This window comes from Anolis sagrei, chromosome 4, assembly GCF_037176765.1.
Source record: "Anolis sagrei isolate rAnoSag1 chromosome 4, rAnoSag1.mat, whole genome shotgun sequence".
Lineage (NCBI taxonomy): Eukaryota > Metazoa > Chordata > Lepidosauria > Squamata > Dactyloidae > Anolis > Anolis sagrei.
The window spans coordinates 183,636,718-183,660,416 of NC_090024.1; the positions used below are offsets into that span (position 1 = coordinate 183,636,718).

Consider the following 23,699-nt stretch of genomic DNA (forward strand, 5'->3'; position numbering starts at 1 on the left):
TGAACACTTGACTTACATTACAATGGCTTAGACAACAAAAAGAGAGGAAATCTACTCCTAGGGTGGAAAATTCACTTATGTTAAGAGTTATCATGGGAAGTGCCTTGTTTCTACAACAACCCAAAGTGTTCATAATCCAATTGTCACATTGACAGAAAGTGAGGTGAAAACTTCTGAACAGGTATAAAGGCAGCAAAAAAATGGCTGGAGTTACACTTTAAAATGTATCTTTTCCGACTTACACACAAACAAGAAACCTATCTTGTTCATAACCTGAGGACTGCCTGTACATCCCGCCTCTTCAGCAATATTTTGGGAATTAAGGGATGAAGGAAGCAGAGCTCTGCCTCGGGTGTTATCGCACCAATATCTTAATGAAATTACCTGAAAAGGTTGCATAGGGAAAATAATGAAACCTAGCATGTGATTAAGCAACAACCAAGCATTACAAGCACGAGTACACAAAGGTCTCTTCTGAACAAGTTGTGTCCCATGGCAAGTAAGCGGCATGGAATGGTGTTGCTTCAAGTGCTCCTGTCAGGCAAAAACATTGGGGAAGGTACTATGCTGTAACAGGGCCAATACTCGCTCAGTTATCTTTTTGAGTCAGTGTAACACTATCATAAAATAACCAGTGAGAACACAACTAAGGTATTTATTGGGGTCAGCAGGGTCTTTTATTCTTTAAAAACAGTGGTTAATGGTTAAGAGTTCCAGATGGTATAAAGTAGCCTGCATTTCAAGAGGCAATCCACACTGAGAATGATCTTTTGAGTGGTAAGAGGAGTATAAAAATGCGATCTACAGCTCAAGATGTGCAGGAAAAATGAAAAAGAGAGAATGCCACTTAACAGTAATAACATCAAAGACATGCATAGTACAGAAGTTCCTGATGGAGGATGGGGATGGTTGATTGTGTTTAACTTTTTTCTGGTAAGAAACAGAATAAATCACACAGTGGTCTATTGTTGCATTTTACGGATCTTAACCACAGGGGCTGTGATGTTTATGTTGGTTGTTATTGCTTTTGCGTTATTGTCTTTGCACTTTTTGTATTTTGCGTGTTTGCATCCTTGAGTACTTTGTGAGCCGCCCCAAGTCCCCCTGGGAGATGGCGGCAGGGTATAAATAAAGATGATGATGATTATTATTATTATCATCATCATTATTAAAATTTATCTGAAGCTCATTCCATCCCTGAAAGCTGCAACAGTGTGGAAAAATGATGTTTTGCCCTAGGATTCCAGGAGATAAAAGAGGTGGAATCTCCTCTCAAGAGGCAAGTTACACTCTTTCACACTTAAAGGGAAGACAGTGTTGTTAATCTTTGGGGGGGGGGGGTGCAGGAGGAGGGATATAATTAATTTGCTTGTTTTAGAGCAGGCATGGGCAAACTTTGGCTTTCCAGGTATTTTGGACTTCAACTCCCACAATTCCTAACAGCCTACCGGGTAAGGGTAAAGGGTATGAATGAAGTGGGAGTAATGTAGGGTTACTTTTATTCTTGATCTTTTCCCTCTTTTTATTTTTTTATTATTGTCTGTGTTTTGTTTTTGTGTATCTGGATTTATATTATACTTTTGGAAAAATTAATAATGCCTTGAGAGGAGATTTAAACAAAATTGGGAGGGAGTAGCAAACCTCCGAATGAATCTTGCTAAGAAACTTGAGGCACAACAAAAATGTAATTCTCTATAGCATGGCTTCTGAAACCTTTTTCACTCACAACCCATTACTGCCCAAGAAATGTTTGTGTGACCCCAGATATATAAAACAGGTATAAAATCAGACAGCCTTTGCAAAGCTTGCTGAACAGGCTGTTTTTTTGTTTGTTTTGTTTTGTGAAATACAGCTGAAGTATTTATAGCAGAGTTCTCTGTAAATACTGCATCTGGGTGGTATTCAGAAATCTTTTACTGCTGCCAATCTTTTTAATGACCCCAACACTGAGCTAAGGGCATCCCATTTGGGGTTGGGCCCCACAGTTTAAAAAGCAGTGCTCTATAACATGAATACAGGGCTGAATCTCTAAACGTAGTGTAAATGTTAAATCAAAGTACTACAGCCAATAAGCTGAGCATTTACCCAAGCAGCTCTCCTGATTTACATATTGGTTCACCATTCATCATGTCTACCATAGTTTGAACAAACAGGATTCAGACTGAAGTGACTGTAACTGCATCATTACACACACGCACACACACACACTCCTCTGATGTTTTTAATTGTAATTCCCAAGTGAAGGCACTGGTGGAAACCAAACCCAAATCACTGAGATTTATGTGTATGTGTTTTTGTGGGCTTGAGAAAAGCATTATAATAATACAAACTACGGGATTTTAAAGTTAACAAATACCACTACTGCTCCATGTGTGTAACGGAATTGGATTTTTTTAAAAATCTTATTAATAAGTGAAATGTGTTGTTTCCCATTAACTTTACCATCTCTGTACAATCCTTATGAGTATTCAAGTGTGACAAACCTGGAATTACATTGCCTTCCAAATTTTCATGGTGGAACTAAGCAGACAGTTGTGCAATTATATCTTTTAATGCAGGTCACTCACAGACTCATAAGAGTTGGAAGGGGCCTTATGGGCTATCAGGTTCAATCCCTGCTCAATGCAGCATTTCTAGTTAGACAATCCCCAGCAGACAACTGGCCAGTCTCTTTTCCAAGACATGTAGGAGACATTACCACCTTTGACTCAGCTGCCGAAGTTCCTTCTGATGCTCAATCCAGATCCACTCTCCTGTAACTTAAAAGCATGAAGTTCCCCTTTGAGGCAAAGGAGAAGCCTTCATGTTCCTCTGTGTGGCAACTCTTAAGATATTTGAGTGCAGTCACGTAGCCCATCAATCATCTTGTTTAACAAGCTAACCTTGTCTAATTCCTTCAACCTCTCCATATCTTTTGTGTTGCAGATCTCTTATCATCTATTCCCCCCCCCCCCTCACTATTTCTGTTCTTCCTTGTGGTGTGTTTTTTTTAACCATGTCAGGAGTGACTTGAAAAACTGGAAGTAGCTTCTGATGTGAGAGAATTGGCCGTCTGCAAGAACATTGCCCAGGGGACGCCCGGATGTTTTGATGTTTTACCATCCTTGTGGGAGGCTTCTCTCATGTCCCCGCATGGGAGCCAGAGCTGACAGCTCTCCCAGGATTCAAACCTATGACCTGTCAGTCTTCAGCCCTGCCAGCACAAGGGTTTAACCCATCACGCCACCGGGGGCTCCTTCCTTGTGGTGTTTCCCCCATAATCTTTGGACTTGACAGACCCAAAAGTTCATACCAAATTATATTGTCCAAAAAACCTTCCAAGATTAACACTTGCCATATTATAAATTCATAAGTCTCTGTGTTCTACAAGACAAGAACAGTCTGCTCTATGCATTTTGCAGTCCAGTGGCAGCCCATTTTATTTCAACTGGCATTTTATATATTTTGTTGTTGAAGGTAAATTTAACTACAATGGGAGCACTGAAAACCTTTACAATTTTCTTTGTGGCCTTCCAAGAAGATATTGGTGGCTCGTCTGAACAAGTCTCCTGGATTGGTTCTATTATGTCTTCTCTCCGATTCCTAGCAGGTTAGCAGCACACAAATGTTTTTGCTTAAACAACTCCTGCAGAAATAGCATGGTTTGGTTAAGAAAGCCAACTTTGGACATATGTTTGTTCTGAAATACTTTTCTCCAGTCTGAGTAGCTACTTCATTCATCTATCCATACAGCAATCCTAAACACAATTGGGAACTAGGGTGACCCTAGCATGGGGAGGGAGGATTGTAGGGATAGTCGACCTTAGCCTTTTGGCTCCCCTAGTTCGGGTCAGGGCTTCTTGCCAGAGTGATCCTTTGTTTCAAGAGATCACTTTTTTTGGAAGAAAGATGTATCAGGCAGATCCCCATCCAGTTTAGGACTAGAGGGGAAGGTAGACTAATAGTTCCAGCCTCTGTACATTTTCATATAGTTCAGTTACTCTGAACATACTCCAGCACAAGGAAGAAAATAAAAAAAGTATTAAAGTGACATCAAGCTTGGCCTCAAAATTGAAATGATGGAAAACAGTTAATGCATAATATGTAATGTTATGTTTTCACAATGTACCATTTTGTAGATATTTTTTCTTTGGTGTGAGTGCAATGCAATGAACAGTATTCTTAAACTCAAGACATCTCTTCTGTTTTAGCCCCGCTGGTAACCATAGTATGTGAAATGCTTGGGGAACGGAAAACGGCTTTGATTGGAGCATGTCTGGCTAGCGCTGGTTTTCTTTTCAGTACATTGGCTACAGGCATCTCCTTCCTCTGTGTAACTATGGGATTCCTAGCAGGTAGGTTGTGCCCTGTCAATATGTGTCACTTAGCGAGAACACAAATACATCCTCACTGACTAGATGGCTTTTGCAAAATACTTTTCTGCCAAAGAGAAGATTGTGTTTTCCTTGTACTTGCACATATGAAATTCATTATGGGCTAGTTCTGATTCTCATTGCAATAAGTCTGTGTATTGTGGGGTTTTTAAACAGTGAAAGCCTAACTAAACTGAATATTTTTAATCAGGATTCAGTTTTTAGTTACTATGCCTTTTCATTTCAGGATTGGGTTTTGCTATCTTGTACCAGATAGCAGCAGTGATGATTGTGAAGTACTTCAAGAAACGCTTGGCTCTCGCCAATGCAATTGGCCGCTCAGGGATGGGCCTGAGTGTTGTGTTAGCACCATTTGCTCAACTACTAATTGAAACATATGGCTGGAAAGGTTAGTAGACTTCACTTCACACAGTTCATTTTGATTATGAAATAAACCATGGCTGCAACATGCTCCTTTTCATTTTTCTGTTTGCTTTGAAATGTCTAAACAGAAATGTCAATTATTCATTTGAGATTTTTCCCCTTCTAAACTGTAATCAATAGTTATAATGAAGCATTGTGGCTGATGTTAAACCTGACACAGATACTTCAACAGTGAAATAGTAACCAAACTTTCCTCCCCTGTCCTGTAATTCAGTTTTGTCTTTGAGTTCAGGTGAATGCAGAAATCTTACACAATACAAGTATCATGGTGCTTGACAGAAAAGGTGGAACCTTTTCTTTTATGTGTATTTTACTACTACATTTTTAAAATCACATTGAGCCACAGTATTTACGTCAAAATTTTCATCAGATTTCAGAGGGAGCGGACTCATTAATCCTCACCTCCTTAAAGGCCCAGTCTGTTTAGCCAGTGTTTTTTTTTTTTATATATATAAACTTTATTGTAAGTTTCAATGCATATAAAAAGAAGCACATCAGGAAAGATAAACAAACGAGGTAGGTAAGGGAGAGGGGAGTGGAGGGAGGGGTTGGGGGGTTAGGGGGGGTGAGGTGTTGGGAATGGGGAATGGGAAGGGTGGAGTGGGAGGGGGGGACATCTGGACAAGAAACAACAGGTAGGGGGTAGTTAAAAAAAAAATTACAAGCTTCCAAGTTGAAACAGTTCAATAATGTTTCTTATCTAATACATATAGTGATAACATTGCTTATAGTAACTGCAGTTTAGTAAGAGTCTTTCTTTGAGTTTGTCGAGATGTCTTGTTGTCTTCATATGGTCTTATCTTTCTTTTTCAAGATATTCTATGAAGATGTCCCAGTTTGTCTGCTTTTCTTTATTCCCATTTGTTTTTAACCTTTGGGTCAATAGATCCATATTCATCACATCATACATTTTCAGTATCCAATGTTCTATTGTAGGGACCTCATTAGATTTCCAGAGACTGGCCAGCTGGATTCTGGCCGCTGTCGAAAGGTGAAAGAATATTCTATTTTCATTATCGTCCATATCAAAATCGGTAATACCCAACAAAAAATATTCAGGTTTTAACAGAAATTTCTTTTTCAATATTTTTTCGGATTCTTTATGGATAACACGCCAAAAGGATTTCACCTTTTTGCACCCCCACCACATATGAATGAATGTTCCAATAGTTCTTTTGCACTTCCAGCATTTGGCCCCCAATTTTCCCCTGCTGAATTTGGCTAGCTGTTCCGGGGTCAGGTACCACCTGTAAAACAGTTTGTACCAGTTCTCCTTGTAATCATTTGAATATGTATATTTTATTTTATTTTTCCAAATTCCCTCCCATTCCGTAAATTTAATTGGGCGGCCTAGATCTTTCGCCCATTTCACCATATTATCTTTGACCTGTTCTCTTTCCGTTTCCCATCTAAGCAGTTCTTGATATATTTTCCGTATGTGATGGGTTTCTGATTGCATAATTTTATTCCAAAAGGACTCTTCTGTTTCGAAACCACTCTTGTAGTCTAGGTTGTAACTTTCTTTTATTTGGTGGTACTGGAACCACGACAGCGTAGGGTCATATTTTTTTAATTCCTCCTGAGTTTTTAAAGATGGTTCATGCGTGTTTCCTTTTATTATCTCCTTATAAGTCAGCCATTTTTCTCTGCTGGCTCCTCTGATTTGACTAGCCTCATTAGGTGAAAACCATAATGGGGCTTTTGTGTGGAACTTGTTTTTATAATTTTCCCAGACTTGAATGAGTGGTGCTCTTACAAAGTGGTTTTTAAAGTCTCTTTCTTTTTTGGCTGTCCCCCTCCATAGATAGTTATGCCAACCTCGCATGAGGTCGTGTCCCTCCAGAGCTAGCAATTTTTTCTCTTTAAGGTTTATCCATTCCTTAATCCAGCACAAGGCTGATGCGTCGTGGTAGAGACGTAAGTTTGGGAGTGCTAGACCCCCTCTTTTCTTATTGTCGCAAAGGTTGGTAAAGCTTATCCTATGCCTTCCCCCTTTCCATATAAATTTTTTTATATCCCTATGCCAAATTTCGAATGTTTTCCTGGTTTTTATAATCGGGAGGGTCTGAAAGAGGTAGAGCATGTCGGGGAGGATGTTCATTTGTACAGCAGATATTCTCCCTAGGAGTGAGAGTTTTAGTGTTTCCCATCTTTTTAATTTCTCTCTGATTTGTGGCCATTTTCTCTCATAGTTATTCTTATATAGTTGAGCATTTTTTGTTGTTAAGATGACCCCTAGGTACTTCACTTTTTTGACCACTTTGAGATCCGTTTTCCTTTGAAGTTCATCCTCTCTTTTTTTGGAGATATTCTTTATCAGCATTTGGGTTTTTTCTTTATTTATTCTAAAGCCCGCCACTGAGCCATACGATTCTAGTTCCTGCCACCATTTGTTTATAGTATTTAGAGGGTCCTCCATCACACATACGATGTCATCTGCAAAGGCCCGGATTTTGAACCTGTACTTCCCCAATGTTAAGCCTTTTAGGTCCTCATTTCTCCTTATATTGTTTAATAGCAATTCTAGTGTTAGGATGAAGATGAGGGGAGACAATGGGCAGCCCTGCCTGGTTCCTTTTTCGATAACAAACCTGGATGATGTTTGGCCATTGATTGTTATACTCGCATATTGTTGTGAGTAAATTGTCTCTATTGCTTTATTAAAATTATAGCCAATATCCATCTCTTTTAAGATCTCTTTAATAAAGAACCAATTGACGTTGTCGAACGCCTTTTCGGCGTCCAAAAACAGGAATGCCACTTCTTTGTTTATTTTTTTGTCATAATATTCTATCGCGTCTAATATTATGCGGATGTTATCCCTTATTTGTCTCCCTGGCAAAAAGCCCTTCTGATCGTCTTTTATCCTTTCGGTGAGTATTTCTTTCAGTCTTTGCCCTAAGATGCTAGTAAATATTTTATAATCATTGTTAAGGAGTGAAATTGGTCTATAGTTTTTGGTTTTGGTGTTATCTGTATTTTCTTTGTGTATTAGAGTTATGGTAGCTGTTTTCCATGTCTCTGGAATTGCTCCCTCTTCTAGTACTTTATTCATAACTCTCAGTAGGGGACTTGTTAAGTGGTCTATAAATGTTTTGTAGTACGGTGTTGTGAATCCGTCTGGGCCAGGCGCTTTGTGGTTGGGTAGGTTCTTTATTGTTTTTTGTAGCTCTTCCTTTGAAATTTTTTTGTTCAACCTTTCTCTTTGGGTTTCTGTTATCTTTATTATGTTCTGTTTACCCAGGAAGTGCATCACCTCTTCTTTTGGAATTGCATCTTCCGAATATAATTTTTTATAATATTTTACAAATTGTTCTAGTATTTCTGGTGTTTTGTGAAAGGTTTCTCCTTCTTCTTCTATCTGTATTATTCTGTGGGCTTGTCTTTTTCTGGCCAATTTCCTCGCCAACCATCTACTTACTTTGTTGGCGTTTTCGAAATAGTTCTGCCTAACATATTTAAGTTTTTTTTCTATCTCCTCTAGGTCCAGAGTATTCAGTTGTTTCCTTAATAGATCTACCTGGTATTGTAGTTTTTTGTCTGTTGGATTCAGCTTAGCTTGTTTCTCTTGTTGTTCTAAATCTTTCTTTAGCTTTTCATAAGTTGTTTTTTTCTTTTTCCTTTCCCTGGCTGCATGTTCTATAAAGTGGCCTCTCATGAAGGCCTTTGATGCATCCCAGATCACTTCTATATTTGTGTCTTTTTCTATGTTAAAAGTAAAGAATTCTTTTAATAGTTTTTTATATCTACTTTGGTTATCATCCCCTTTGATTAGGTGTTCGTTTAATTTCCAATTGAAGGTTGATCCTTCATTATTGTTTTCTCGGATTTTTATTAAAATTGGGGCGTGGTCTGATGTTAGTATTGGTAATATTTTTGAGTTTTCCACCTTGTTTGCTAGCGATTTCGTACACCAAACCATGTCAATGCGTGACCAGGTTTGGTGACGATTGGAGAAAAAGGTATAGTCAATCTCCCTTTTATGTTGTAATCTCCATATGTCTATCAAGTCTAATTCTGATAATATTTGGGTGCAGGATCTAGGAAGGGCTCCTGTTGCACACTGGGTTCCTTGTTTTACTTTGGTTGATTTATCTTTTTGAGTATCCAAGACCCCATTAAAGTCTCCTAAGGTCAGCAATTCATCATAATCTTGTTCTAATATACACCTCCTTAACTTCTGCATAAATTCCACCTTCCCTCCATTTGGTGCATAGATGTTACACACAAGTACCTTTTTCCCATTTAAATTTACCATAACTCCTAGGATCCTTCCCTCCCCATCTTTAAAGGCTAATTTTGGCATCAGTTTTTCTTTAACATAGGTTGCGACTCCCCTTTTCTTTTCCCCGCTACATGCATAAAACAATTTTCCAAGTCAATTTTGTTCCAAGTGGGCGGTATGCTTCTCTGAAATATGGGTCTCTTGTATGCATGTTATCTCGCACTTCTGTTTGTTTAAGTAATGCCATATTTTTTTTCCTTTTATTTGGGGAGTTCAGTCCATTAACATTCTGGGTTATTATTCTAATTCTTTGATCCATTTTAGTTTATTTTTTATTACCTTGTTTTCCCCCGCTGGCTTTGTTCCGTCTGGTCCTTCAAGTTGGAGTAGGGTTCGGGGTGATTTCTTCCTCGCTCTTTTCCTCTTCTTCTTGCTCAATCCGGTCTCTGTCGGGGACTCCTCCTCACTTCCCTCTTCTTCCTCATCTCTTCCCTCAGATTTTGGGGTTTCTATCTCGCTTCTCCTTATTGGTGTTTGCAGGTCTTTACCTTCCTCTCTTTGGATTTTCTCCCAGAATGTTTTCGCCTCTGCCTCTGAGGTAACCCAGTGTTTTGTGTCCTTCCAGGTAATCATTATGCCCTCTTTTTTCTCCCATCTAAATCGGATATTTCTTTTTTTCAACTCTTCTGTTAAGAAATGGTATTTTCTTCTTTTTTCTAATATTGTTATGGGAATTTCTTTTAGGATCGCAATCTTGTTTCCTCTAAATAATATTGGAGATTTTGCATTTTCCCTTAGTACCTCATCTCTTTCACTCTTCCTTGTGAAGTGCACCAAAATGTCTCGAGGTACGTTGTGTTTCTTGGCATAATTAGAGTTAACTCTGATGACTCTATCAATGATTCTGTCTGTTATTTCTGGATTTTTCCTCGTTATGGTTGCCACCAGTTCTGAGATCATGCCCCTAATATCTTCATTTTCATCTTCCTTTATATTTCGGAATCTTAATTGAAATTCCTTTTCTCTCAGTTCTTGCGTCTCTTGTTGGAGTTTTAGAGTGGTAATCGTCCCTTCCATTGTCTTCATTCTCTTTTCCAGATCTAGATGACGTTCTTTAAAGTTCTCATTTTCAGTTTTCAATGTCTTATTTTCTTGTTTTAATCTAGTTATATCCTCTCTGACTATCGTCATTTCTCTATTGAGGGCGAGGTGTAGTTCCTCTTTTATATCCTTCTTCATCTCCTTCAGTTCCCCTTTTAGTTCTTCCTTCAATGCAGTATTTTGCTTATCATTTTTATCTTGCATAACCTGTACTACTGTATGTAATCTCGTTATTTCTTTCATAATGTCTCTGAGATTAGGTTCTTCTGTTGGTATTTCTTTTTCTTCTCCTCCCTTCTTGTCTTTATTCTTCTCCTTCTCTTTTTCCTTTTTCTCTAGCTTCTTTTGTACAGACATGTCTATTGATACTGTTATCTCTTCTTTAGGCTATAATTACTCTTTTCAGTCCTTTCACTATTCCAAATCAACTTTCCTTTTCACTCATTCAATTCACACTTTCCCTTTGCTTACCTTCTGTTGGGGAATTTTTCTCTTATCTCTCCATCTCTTGTTCATATGTCCCTTCCTTTCTTTCCACCAAACTTCTTTATGGATCTTCTCTCTAGCCTCTCTCTTCTTCCAGCTTCTCTCTGCTTCCTGTCCTCGCGCTTTCTCTTTCTCCCTCGGTGCTTCTGCATTCACGGAGTCGTTCTCGCGGGTTTTCGCGAGGTTTCACTATACTTGCGATGTTTCCTCCTTGCGTGTACTCCTTGCGAGGCTTTCTTCTGTTTCGCTACTCTCCGTTGCTCCTTCTACTCTCCGTGGTCCGCTGCCTCTGGGGCTCTCCTTCTCTCTTCTCCTCTCCTCTTCTCCTCTCGCTAGGGAGATGGTGGATGTCCGTCGGTGGATCTCTCCGGTCCTCTTCGGGGCAAAGGTTTGGTCGGTTTTTGGGGGGGATGGGGTGGTGAGTGGATGGGGGGGGAGGCGTCTTTGGGGTATTTGGGATTTTTGGCTTGTTTTGGCGCTTTCTCCGCTTTTTTCCGTACTCGCACCCTTCTCCGCTTCTCCGCTTCTCACCCAGGCCTTGTCATGCCTTGAGTTTGGGGAGCGGTTTGGGGAGTGGTTTTTTCCGGCTTGCCAACGTTCTTTCCTCTATTCTCCTCTGGTCTCCTCAGGTCTCCTCTTCCGTGTTTCTTCCCTCTGTATCTTTCCCCTTCGTCTTCCTCTCCCCCGTTTGGATCTTTCTTCTTCCTTCTTACTGCCTCTCTCTCACTCTCTCATTCTCTCTCACCCCTGTTCTCCCCAACTCTCGTCCTTTGCCGTCCGTTTCTCTGTTTCTCTTCTTCTCTGGTCTATCGATCTATCTCCTTTCTAATCAGTTTTCTTCTGGATTCTGGGTTCTTCTCCTTATCTATCTTATTTTATCTTTTCCACTCACGCTTTTAACATTTAATAGACTTATTTTCTAAGTTATAATCCCGACTGTTCTTTAGCCCCCTTGCTGGTCTCTCACTGCTTTTTTCCCGCTCTGTTTCAACTTTCGTTTCTTCTTTCCTCGTTGTGACTCTTACTTGGAATGGCGGCTGGCGTCCTGGCCCGGATCCACCCGGGTGCCTGCGTTCGGTCTCACACCTCGGTCCGGCTTTTGGGGGAACCTCCAAGGGAGGTTTTTCCGGACTGAGGGTCTGCTGCCCTGTTATCTCCACTGGGCAGGGGGAGGCAAACTCACCCTGAGACCTGTAACTGGGAGTAAGATCTGACGAGCGTCAGAAACTTGCTGCGTCCACCATCTTTGCCGCCACCGGAAGCCTCTACCAGCTAGTTCTAGTCCTTTTGTTTGTTTAGCCAGTGTTCAGGGATTTGAGGTCTGAAGTCCAAAACACTAGAAAGAGCAAAACCTGAGTATCACTACCATAACAAGACAATCTTCAGAATGTGTCCGTCATCTCTTAATTTTTTTGTTGAGGATGCTTACCATTAAGAGACAAATTCCAAAATTCACAAAAGAGTAATATCGTTTATTGGCCAAACAAAATGCAGAAAATTCATCATGAAGGCTCTTGAAGCTTAACTGGATTCTTCATCAGGCCAAGATGTTTAAAATCATACAAGAGGGAAATAAGGTGAATATGTTAAGAGATGGGCCCCCTGGAGGCGCAGCAGGTTAAACTACTGAGCTGCTGAACTTGCTAACCGAAAGGTTTGTGGTTTGAATCCGGGGAGCAGGGTGAGCTCCTGTTGTTAGCCCCAGCTTCTGCCAACCTAGCAGTTTGAAAACATGCAAATATGAACACATCAATAGGTACTGCTTTGGGAAGGTAAGTGTGCTCCATGCAGTCATGTCAGCCATATGACCTTGGAGGTGTCTACTGACAATGCCAGCTCTTCGGCTTAGAAATGAAGATGAGCACTACCCCCAGAGTCGGACACAACTAGACTTAATGTCAGGGGGAAAGCTCAGCTTTATCTATGTTAGGGTAGGCAGAGGCCATTCCTTTTTGGCCAAGGACAAAGGTCAATAAAGTCAGGTAGTAACATTTTAACTCCATTAGAAACAGAAAAAGTAACTTCCCTTGAGATCCAGCTTCCCCTGTCCTGTGGAAAGCTAAGTTTCTCTCTTAGGCAGAGAACACTGAATTTCTCAAGTGACCGCTGAATTATTACAGCTTTCTAGCTTTTGGGTGCTGTATAGGTGAAACTTGCTAATTACGGTCCAATAAAGAGCTTGCTTTTGGTGGAGATAAAAGCTTTAAAGAATCAGTCCAGTCCAGAATCAGTGCAGTCCCAGTTGCAGCAAAAACTGATTTTGACACAGCATCTAAACGTTTTGCTATATAGTCAACATGGCTACCTCTGAATATCATTTTATGAGAAGGTGGTAGAACATTTTCTATTTTTGTTGTTGTTCATCTAACAATCCATTAACAGCAGAGCTACACTAAAACTTGTTAAATAATTCAATTGCCCCAATTCCCTCTCTTTTAACATGAAGCCAACAGTCCTCCTGTGCCATGAACATTTTTATTTGTCTAGTTTATCGGATATGACTGGGGTAAATCACATCTGAGTCTCTATTCATTTTCTTAGGTGCTCTACTGATATTTGGTGGCATATTTTTGAACCTTCTGCCTTCCAGCATGCTGCTACGGCCAGTGAATGTTCAGAAAATGAAAGATGTAGGAATGGGAAATGAAGGCACTCTGATATCTGAAACCTGTAAGTTTCCAGAAACATGTGAAGATAGCCTAGATGAAATCCATATCACAGAAGCGGACATGAAGGCTCATCCCAGTCAGAAATATGATCATCAAAACAATCCACAACAAGCTGAGGAAGCACGATTAACCCCAGTAAACTACAACTTGTTTGACATGCAAGTAAAAGATCCCCTCCCAGGAACACACCAAAACAACGACAACCAAGCAACCACTCGAAGCTCCTTTCGAAACAAGGAAGAAAACATCAAGCAAGAACATTCCCCATCTTTCTCCTGCAAACAGTGTCCTCTTGACTTTTCCCACCTGAAAAACCCCTTCTTCTACATTTTTACATGGTCCTTTCTATTCAGCCAAGTAGCCTATATAATCCCAACCTTACACTTTGCTGCCAGAGCAAAAACTTTGGGCATAGAGCCAATGGACACTGCTTATATGATTACAGTGGCTGGTAAGAAAAAAACAACAGATCCTTTGTTTTTGAATTGTCTTTATTACAATCTCAATATTAAACAAATCCAATGCCTCTGGGGATAGGGAGATCAAGCAGCATAGATCTTGTACATATCGTTCATGATATAGTTGTTTGTGGCTTGTGACAAAAAAAGAATTCTGAAACTTCCTTAAAATATTTGCGGCAAATGTTTGAACACAAATATGATCAAAGAATTGCAAATAAGAGACATGAAAAAATGAACTAATTCTGGATTACAAGGAAGTTTCCTGAAAACATTGTTTTGGGAGTAATGCAGCATCAAGGATATTAGGAAATATGTGAATAATGGGATGGAATATGCTCTTTTTCTTCATCTCAGGGACATATTTATGTGTTAATTCGTATATATATAGTTGAGGCAGGCCTTCTTTAAAATGATATAGACTGGCAGGGGGTTGGACTGGATGGCCTCCTCCAACTCTATTATTCTATGAAAAATACATTCTCTTATTTATATCAGCTGGTTTTGCAAAGTGCAAGAGACAGAATGAAATTATTTCCTTCAATTTTTGTTTAATAATTCAAAATATTGCTAAACAGGGTTAACAGATGAAGGTCCCAATTGCCCACCCAAGGGCCATTGCAAGGCAAGAAAAGTATGGGATCAGCATGGGAGAGGTAACTGGGACTTACCACTTGTGGAGCCAGGGATGAGACCTTGGATCGTAATTCTGATTGCATTTAATAAAGCAGCTCTCCAAGAATCCTGAAGAACAAACACATAATTTAGAAATCAAGATAAGGGGAAATGGCCACAGTCTTCCAGTGTGTGTATACCATATTTCATATAGCCAGCTGAGGGGTCTGTTTGTTTATCCATTTTAGAGTGATGCTGCCAGCTGAGGCGCTTGTTTATTGTGCTTGCTCTGCAAAAGACAAAAACCAAAGAAACACTAGCTGTATGCAGGTTTTGTCTTTTATAGTTTTGTGTAGCACCTAGATCTTTCATTATTAAGAAGTTAAAATCGTTTTACATATATGTAAACAAATATGTCAAATAATGGCCAATTTAATTTTCTATTAAAGAAAACAACTGAAGAAACTGCCTTGGGCCCTTTCCACACAGCTGGATAAAATCCCACATTATCCACTTTGAATTGGGATATATGGCAGTGTGGACTCAGATATTCCACTTCAATGCAGATATTGTGGGTTATTCTGCCATGGTCTTCTGTGTTTTATGGCTTTGTGGAAGAACCCTTAAACTTCTCTAGTCCATCCTGCCCCATATTGTTGTCAAGGACTAGCAGTGGTTCCCCAAAGTTTCAAGCAGTGTTCTTTCTGAATTCAAAGCATATGCTCTACAATGGAACTACAACTGGGCTACACTATCACTGGGCTACAACACTCAGGTCTTCTCTTGTGTGTCTTTTTACAATAAGATCACAACATGTTCCCCAAATAGTGCATAGTGATCTAGCAATTACATGCTTATGTATAGCAGTATGCTGGCATTGGCAACTAGTAGTAAGGAAATACAATGTATAATAGATGGCTGATTTACCAGTCAAGTAATAACAACAGAATGAGTGCTGAATGAAAACTAAGGGTTGTGAGCTATCTATGCATTCCTAAGGTTACAAGTGACTGTTAGAAGTAACATAGAACTGAATTTTAAAAGTTACTCAAGAGTGTTTTGTTTCATATCCTAAATTCACAAAAAACCAAACAATCTAGTTATCATTAATGTACTGACAATCTAAGAGGATCCTTCTGGGCATGGAATCTTGACAAGGACAAACCTATTTAGCATATGCTTATCTAATTTGTTACACTAACTTTATCTTTTCCATGATATTAGCCCTCAAAAGAGATGCTGGTTGTTAAAGGAGAAAATTGCCTTTTTAGAGGTGCATTCCCTTCTTTCATGTGTATCACCTTTTTAGGATGCCTTTCTGAATTTCCACATTGGCCTTAGAACTCCTGTAGGTAATATGTGCTTTAACATTTTAAAATAGATGTTTTCTTTACTGTTCTAATCTTGTGTAAAGGGATTGTGTAGCACCTTAGAGACTAACTGAGGGAATAAAGTTGGTATGATGAGCTCTTGTAAACAACTTCCTCAGATACATCCTGATTTCCCTCAGGTTCCTCAGTCTCTAGGATGATACAAAAATACCTTTGCATATTGATATTTCATGCCTTTGATTACTAATCTTACACATGTACTTATGATTTACAGTTTATGACTTTTCCTTGTTTCACCCTAGGAATTATAGAGACAATCACCTTATTACTCTCTGGCTGGATTGCAGATCAGAACTGGATCAAAAAGTATCATTACCACAAAATGTACCTCATTCTTTGTGGAATTACTAATTTGATGTGCCCCCTGGCCACAACCTTACCGCTGCTTACAACGTACTCGGTAATCTTTGCCATTTTCAGTGGTGGATACCTTGCCCTGCTGCTTCCTGTGCTGGTAAGTCGGAGGAGAAAAAAAGAAACAAAGTTATCAAAGAACTAACAGTGAAACACATTTTAGCAATAGCTAGAGCAGGCTTGTGCAAACTTGGGCCCTCCAGGTGTGTTGGACTTCAACTCCCGCCATTCCTAATAGCCTCAGGCCCTTTCCTTTCCCCCGTCAGCCGCTTAAGCTGGAAAGGGCCTGAGGCTGTTAGGAATGGTGGGAGTTGAAGTCCAACACACCTGGAGGGCCCAAGTCTGCCCATGCCTGAGCTGGAGGGTCTCGAATGAAGACTGTCCTCTGTCTTTTTGAAAGCATCCAATATAGAAATCTGGCATTTGTTTGGTGCACAGAAAAAAAATAAAACAACTGAAAAATACACGCTTTGAGGATGACAAATTCAGTTCCCATTCATTCACTGAAATGTAAAAAGAGAATCTCGCACATGCAACTGAAATGGTATTTCACTGCTATGGATCCATTATTAGTCAATATGTTTCCTTTGGTACTGACAGGGCATCCTTTCAATACAATCTTAAGCTGAAAATATATGGGTCATCTGTCATGATACACAGTGCAATTAACCTGGGCACATTGATTTTCAAGAAAAAGCAGCCAATGCCTAGTTCTAAACTGGGGTTCGGCTCTATTTTTCCTGCAAATCAATATATTCAATTATTCAAATTTCAGGGTTCAAAATTCCCTCAAAGCTGGAGGTAGGGCGGTGGTGGGGGTCTATGCCTAGTCAATCACAGAGCATTTCATTAGAGGGAATTTCCATGCTGAATGTCCTCTGTTTAGTAGTTATTCTCTGCAGCTCTGTCAGTTGCAGCAACTGAAAACAGGCCATTGAAGATTATCATAATGTCTGTGTAGAAAAATAATGGGAAGCAAACACATAGATAACAAAGCGGTGATGTGATCCCTATGGTAGACACATTGACAAATTAGGACCAAATGAGCTGTAGGAGATAATGTATGGGTAGCATACGCAATACTATCTCTATTCAGGTAAAATTGCAGTTACTTTATAAATGTGAAGCCAATAAAAATGTCCAAACCACAGAGGCCACACATTGCTATAATAAAAACTCTGGGCCAAGCTCCAAATCCGATTCTGTAGGGCACAACCTGCAGCCCTCCAGGCGTTTTAGACTTCAGCTCCCAAAATTTCTGACCCTGGACAAGCTGGCTAGGGCTTCTGGGAGTCTGAGTCCCAAGCACCTGGAAACCCGCAAGTTGTGCAGGTCTGCTATAGGGTGACCTATGTCCTGAATCAACACAGATGGAACACTACTACCCCATATGTATAAACAGTTCACCAACAATGCCTTGATATTCTACGGTCTAAACTCCAGCTTCATTACATATTATCTTTTTTTTTTAACCACAGCCAGCCAATGATACTCCCACTGTTTTAATTAAATATGAACAAAGCAAAACAAAAAAGGAAGCTGTATGTTCAATGTGTTGTCAGAAGTTTTCATGGCCGGAATCACTGGGTTGCTGTGATTTTGGGGGGGCTGTAGGGCCATGTTCCAGAATGCTTATAGAACATGACCATGCAGCCCAGAAAACTCACTGCAACCCAGAAGCTGGATGTTACTTGCACTTTTTTGACATCTCAGTCCAGTTTCCCAGTGCCCAAGCATGCTGTTTAAAAATGATAAAAACCACCACTTGTACTTTGGACCTGTGGAGTTTCTCATTTTCTCATGCTTCGTGAGTGCCTTTCTCTTCTCTTCTAAAAGCTTTGGACTTTATTCCTGGTAATACTATGATGACACATGCTTGTTTTAAAGCTATTACGGCAAGACTTCAACTTTTAAAGCTATTTAAAGCAAGACTTCAGCTGCTTGCAAATAGTTATGTTTTTGTGAGTAGTTACAGACTATAACTATTCACCTGAAGGGAAATGTATTTACTTGAGTCTAAAGAGCATTTTAATCTAATGTGCACCTCAATTTTCAACATCCTAAAGCCAAAAAAGGATTTGCTGCCGATTGTGATATGCAACAGCAAAAAGTGCACTCTTTGTAAGTTGGTCAAAAAAGGTATGCATTACAGCGGCTGCATGCGTATAATTTCTTCTAGTGATAGAAAAGAAAACCTTGGGGTACATCTATTCTGTAGAATGAATTGACTTTAATTGCCTTTGTTCAATGCTATGGAATCCTGTAGGCTGTAGTTTGACAAAGTTTTGAGCCTTCTCTGCTGATGCCTCACCAAACTACAAATCCTAGGGTTGCATAGCATTGAGCCCTGGGATTAGAGATAACATCCCTCAAAGAGGAGATTCAGGTGGTCTTCCTGAAGCAGCTTCCCCTTTTGCTTTGGCTCAGTACTAAGATTACTATATGAAGCAAATCTGATGTGTGACTCAATTTTGGCAAGGTCATTTAGTCAAAAAAAGGTGAGCGTTAGATTCAAGTGAGTACAATAATTTACAAAGCCAGAAAGCAAAATCAATCAAAAAATAAGAAGAAAAATGTAAGACTCACAATCCTCCTTGCCACTCAGAACTTCTATCCACGATATCAAAGTAGGGGACATTAACCAAATGGCCTAGCATTCTGAAGGGGTCATGGTGGCTTGAAGGCTGATGAAACTTTCACATTTTCACACTCATATTCCATTACTCCATTTGAGGCAAGAGCTAAGCATGTTCTCACCTCGCTACAACAAGCCAGGCAGAACAGTAATAGGAGATCCATTGCAATTCTGAGTCTGGACAAACAAGATTTAATTGTTAAAAGCTGAAGTCAATTCTAATTACTATACATACTCATGTATAAGCCCAGGTTTTGTGGCCAAAATTACAATTCTTGATAAAACATTTGGATAGGTCAAATATCATTTTGCAGAGAGAGGAAAGCACGGCCATCACCATTTCCCCACCCAAGCATTCAAAAAAGCCAGAAGTGTCACCATGGCAGAGAGAGAAGAGAGAGTCAGTGTTTCTTTAAGGTTCTCCCGGGACAGACTAAGCTCTGGCCTTTTGCCACTCTGTTCAGAGATGGGGATGGTTCCTTTAAAAAAATACAGATTAGTCAAGCCAGTTTTTAAGTTAATTTTTGACTAAAATTTCAAGGCTTATGCGTGAGTATGTAGTGTATTTTATTTAAACCTTTTTAATCCTATTCCAGTTATACATTCCCAAAGTGCTGATAATACATGACCATAGTACACCCATGCAATAATATTGGTTCTCTCAACAGGTAGATCTTGTAGGTGCCTCCAGTTTCCACAGTGCTTTGGGATTTGCCTCATTTATTGCTGGATTTGGAATCACCAGTGGACCTCCTCTAGCAGGTAACATGAACTGTAACTTCCTTTGAAATAATTGTATTGTCAAAAGCAAGCTGCAGACCTGCCAAAGATTTAGAGAAAAGGAAAAATAAATGCAGCAGTGAAATTATTCTCCTTCCCTTTGTCACAAGTAGTCACTAAAAAAACTAGGAAGTAGTAATGCATACTTTATCAATAGTAGCTCTGCAGCACCACTGAATCAACATATCAACCAGTGCAGTGCTTCTCAACCTGTGGGTCCCCAGGGTGTTTTGGGTCACAACTCCCAGAAATCCCAGCCAGTTTACAAGCTTTTAGGATTTCTGTGAGTCAAAGGCCAAAACATCCGGGGACCCACAGGTTGAGAACCACTGAACTAGTGCATACTCTTCCCTTTCTTCTATCTTTCATGTGCCTGTTCTAGATCATAGTCTCAGTCTTCTCTATCTTTGCAAAGCATTCGAAAATAGTATTGTGGTGGTGGGGACAAGTATGCACTATTTTATAATTAGTCCTAAGTAGCCAGACTAAATAAGTAGTATTTCATATGATCTTAACATATGGAATTCACTGCTATAGAATGTGGTGATGGCTCCTAAGTTACATGCCTTTAAGGGAGAGCTGCAAAGATTTACCTGGAGTCAGATACTCTGAATACAGTAGGACTATTTTCAAGAAATCAAGAAAAAGAGATGAAACTGCTATACTTTCCCTTCATAAGTTTTTCAGTCTGCCACTATGAGCAATACCTAAATGGATTATATCTAGAAGTTGCACATTAGACACTGAAGGAATGCATTAGACACTAAGCCAGTCGTTCTCAATCTTTGGGTCCCCAGGTGTTTTGGCCTACAACTCCCAGAAATCCCAGCCAGTTTACCAGCTGTTAGGGTTTCTGGAAGTTGAAGGCCAAAACACCTGGGGACCCAAAGGTTGAGAACCACTGCACTAAGTATATATGGTAAATGTACCTGTATGTAGGAGGGTGGCTGGTACTGTTCAAAACAAGGTCAGCTTTTGGACTGAGCCAGTAGGACTTCTTCTATGCTGTTCCTTTATTGAGATGTGAATCATATGTGAAAGTACCCCATCGATGTAAGCAAGCAGAATAGGGCCCCAGTCAGAAATTCCATTCAGAATACCTTGAATCACAAATTTAACACAGGTTGAGCCTCTTTTCTGGAAATCTGAAAGACTCCAAAAACAAGAAAATGTTGTGCCGCTACCACTTCCACCTGTAAGGAAAGGAGGCTAACTACACATCTGGCACTCACTGAGTTTTTTCTCAGGGAGCTCTCACTTCACCAGTCAGAAATTTAAAATGGGGGGGGGGGGGAGGACTGGGTCCTGAAGCTTGACTTATACAAAGCCCCCAGAAAAAGCAGAGATCAGGAGAGAAAAAAGTCCAAATGTATCTGCCTGCTGTAAGCTAATTTAATGTTGGAAAGTTCTGGCCGCTTGGACAATCCACGCTGTGCTAGTCCTTTGAGCCCCATTTCCAGAGTGCTTGGACGGCAGGAAAGTACAGCATAGTTTGGCCAGGAGTTGGGACTTACCAACAAACTCAAATGTGTTTTTCCTTCCTAGTGTCGGCTTTTTCCAAGGGCTTACGCAAGTTAAAATGCAGGACCCAGCGTCCTCCCACACTTCCCTTTCCCTTGACAAGTTTCTGACAGTGGTGAAGGGAGAGCTCCTTGGGGGAAAAAAACTCAACAAGCACTGGATATGTAGCTAATTCCCTTTCCCAACCCCATTCACCATGTACATGCAAATACAGCTATTCCAAAAAAATCCAAAATCCAAATTTTTTTTCTGGTGCCATGTATTTCAGATAAGGGAGAATCAACCTGCATTCCAGTGCAGGAAAAGTAAGGCATGGCCCTCTAGTGTCTCATTTCAAAATAGCATTTCAGAGCAGGAAAATATGCAGAGAAAATTGTTGTCTTCGTAAACAGGTCATGGAACATAGCCCTTAAGACAGCATACCTTTTCTCACTAGTTATAATCAAAATGGCATTTCACACTATAGTATTTTCTCCAGTATGTTTGAGAGAGCAGCACGATAATGTTTTGTGGGAAAGAAAGGGTACCCGTCTTCTTTCTCCCATTGTATCGTTTTTGAAATGTTATGAAGTCTTATATTAAAAATAAATTGATATCCGTTTTCATACTTCTTAGGATAAAATGCCAGAGAAAATAATATTTTTGTCTGGTGCTGAACACATTACAGTACAGATATAAGGCAGATCTTGTTAAGGAAAATGGCTGAAAGATATCACTTCTTGTTCTTGACTGGCATGCCTCTGACAAATGATGCTTTTGAAGAGGAACTTTGAAAGAAACTTCTTTAAAATGCAATTGGAAATGTTAGTGCAAAATTCTGAAAAATTGAAAGAGCACAAAAATATTGTTTAACAAACATGGCACAAGATATATTAAAGTAACAAAATACGTTTAATTTAAAATAAAATACTATACAATGTAATTTTAATAAATAAAATTGCAAAAAATGTAAAAAAAATCCTTTAAAAATTCTACAATAGAGCTACAAAAATATGGACTATACTAACACAATACTTACAGCAGTTTTCCTGTTTATGTAAATTTATAGTAGTAATATCATGGGATAATTTAAAAAACATTCACAAATGAACATTAGTTCTTATCCTGACAAAAATGTTAATGTTTAGTAATTGAGCCCTGGTATTCTTTTTACAGGATGGATATATGATTACACTGGGATGTATGCTTACTCCTTCATTTTTTCTGGCATCTGCTTTCTTGTTTCTTCTATTTCACTATTTCTTGAACCTTTAGCCCAAAACTGGAAATTAAAGCAAGAATATGAATGAACTGTTTCAGTAAGAACAACTCTGCAGAAATGGGGAAACCTGTAATAAGTGTATGGTTTGTTTACTATGTGTAATAGGCAGCAATCAAGAAAAATAAAGGATGGAAATAAAGGAATATCTTTTTGAAACTGTTGCCTATGTATCTCAATGTGCAAGTGAACTGGCTCAAAATTAGTAAGTCTAATTAAAATCTTAAAACATACACCTAAGTGCCTCTAGCACCATATGCTGTAGAATTAGATAAAAAAATTATAAACTAAAATATACTATGAAGGTAGCAGATCTAACAGATCCCTAAACCTGTCCCTTTCCAAATATAACACCTGCTTAATCTGCTAGTATTCCAAGAAACTAGTAACTCACCTTTAAAGGTTCCTCTCTTCTACAGTTGGAAAGATTTATACTTCAAGAAGTAAAATTGTAATCACATCTACTGAAAGATAACTCCAATTGTGTTCAAGGGGGCTTACACTCGGGTGCATTGAGAGCTTAAAAACTAAGCAGAAAGTATTACTGAGGACCAAAGAAATTTCACAGAAAATCACCCTACTCATTTGAGTATCTGCCAACTATGTAAAAAATAGTGCACGACAGACTGGGCTCTTTTCATAACTACCCATTAGGAGAACCAAAAGAAAATATACATATCATAAATGTTATCTTTCAGCATATTAAATGCACTGGATAGAAGATGCCTGGCATTTTTCATTATGACAATTATCACCTCACAACCTTCTCTTCTCCAGGTATGTTTAGCTTGGAGAAGAGAAGATTGGGAGAAGAGATTATAGTGATTTTTCATTTTTTTATTTTATTTCGAACATTTTTTACCCTGCCCTTCTCAACCCCTAGGAGAACTCAGGGCGGCTTCCAATTGGCAATAATTCAATGCCGCATCATAAAATACAAAATAGCAAAATAACAATTAAAACATAAACATTAATAAATAAAGATTAAGACAGTATACTTACGATCTATTTAGCTATTGCCAGTCTGGTGGCTATTTAGCTACCCAAATACTAAAGATTACTCTGCTTAACTTATCCAAATCCTCTTCCAAGCCATAGTCAAACATTATCAATTGTCCTATAACCTTATTTTCCCCGAAGGCCTGGTCCCACAACCACGTTCTAACCCTTTTTCTAATGGTGAGGAGGGATGATGATTACCTAATTTCCCCGGGAAGCGAATTCCACAGACGGGGGCCACCACCGAGAAGGCCCTGTCCCTCGTCCCCGCCAAATGTGTTTGAGACAAAGGCTGGGCTGAGAGCAGGGCCTCCCCAGAAGATCTTAAGCTCTGAGGTGGGACATAGAAGGAGATACGTTTGGACAGGTACGATGTTTATATATTTGAAAGGATGTCACATTGAGGAGGGG

The 23,699-nt window shown here is 39.4% G+C and overlaps 1 protein-coding gene and 1 long non-coding RNA gene across 3 annotated transcripts; one reads left to right on the forward strand and one right to left on the reverse strand.

Moving 5' to 3' along the window:
* The first annotated feature begins 410 nt into the window (after positions 1-410).
* Positions 411-22,320, forward strand: SLC16A4 (solute carrier family 16 member 4). 2 transcript variants are annotated; one of them, XM_060773268.2, is made up of 8 exons: positions 411-933; positions 3,457-3,589; positions 4,191-4,334; positions 4,600-4,761; positions 13,150-13,728; positions 15,984-16,195; positions 19,399-19,492; positions 22,187-22,320. In XM_060773268.2, exons 1-8 carry the CDS (start codon positions 814-816, stop codon positions 22,318-22,320), a joined length of 1,578 nt encoding a protein of 525 aa, XP_060629251.2. In that variant the 5' UTR covers positions 411-813. The 2 variants fall into 2 exon arrangements, with proteins under 2 accessions (XP_060629251.2, XP_067324048.1); XM_067467947.1 differs by lacking the exon at positions 13,150-13,728.
* On the reverse strand, positions 13,751-16,316 carry LOC137096990 (uncharacterized). Its single transcript, XR_010909876.1, has 2 exons — positions 16,139-16,316; positions 13,751-14,479 (listed from the first exon to the last, which is right to left on the reverse strand). It is a non-coding gene; the product is annotated as an uncharacterized lncRNA (long non-coding RNA).
* Positions 22,321-23,699: the final 1,379 nt, after the last annotated feature.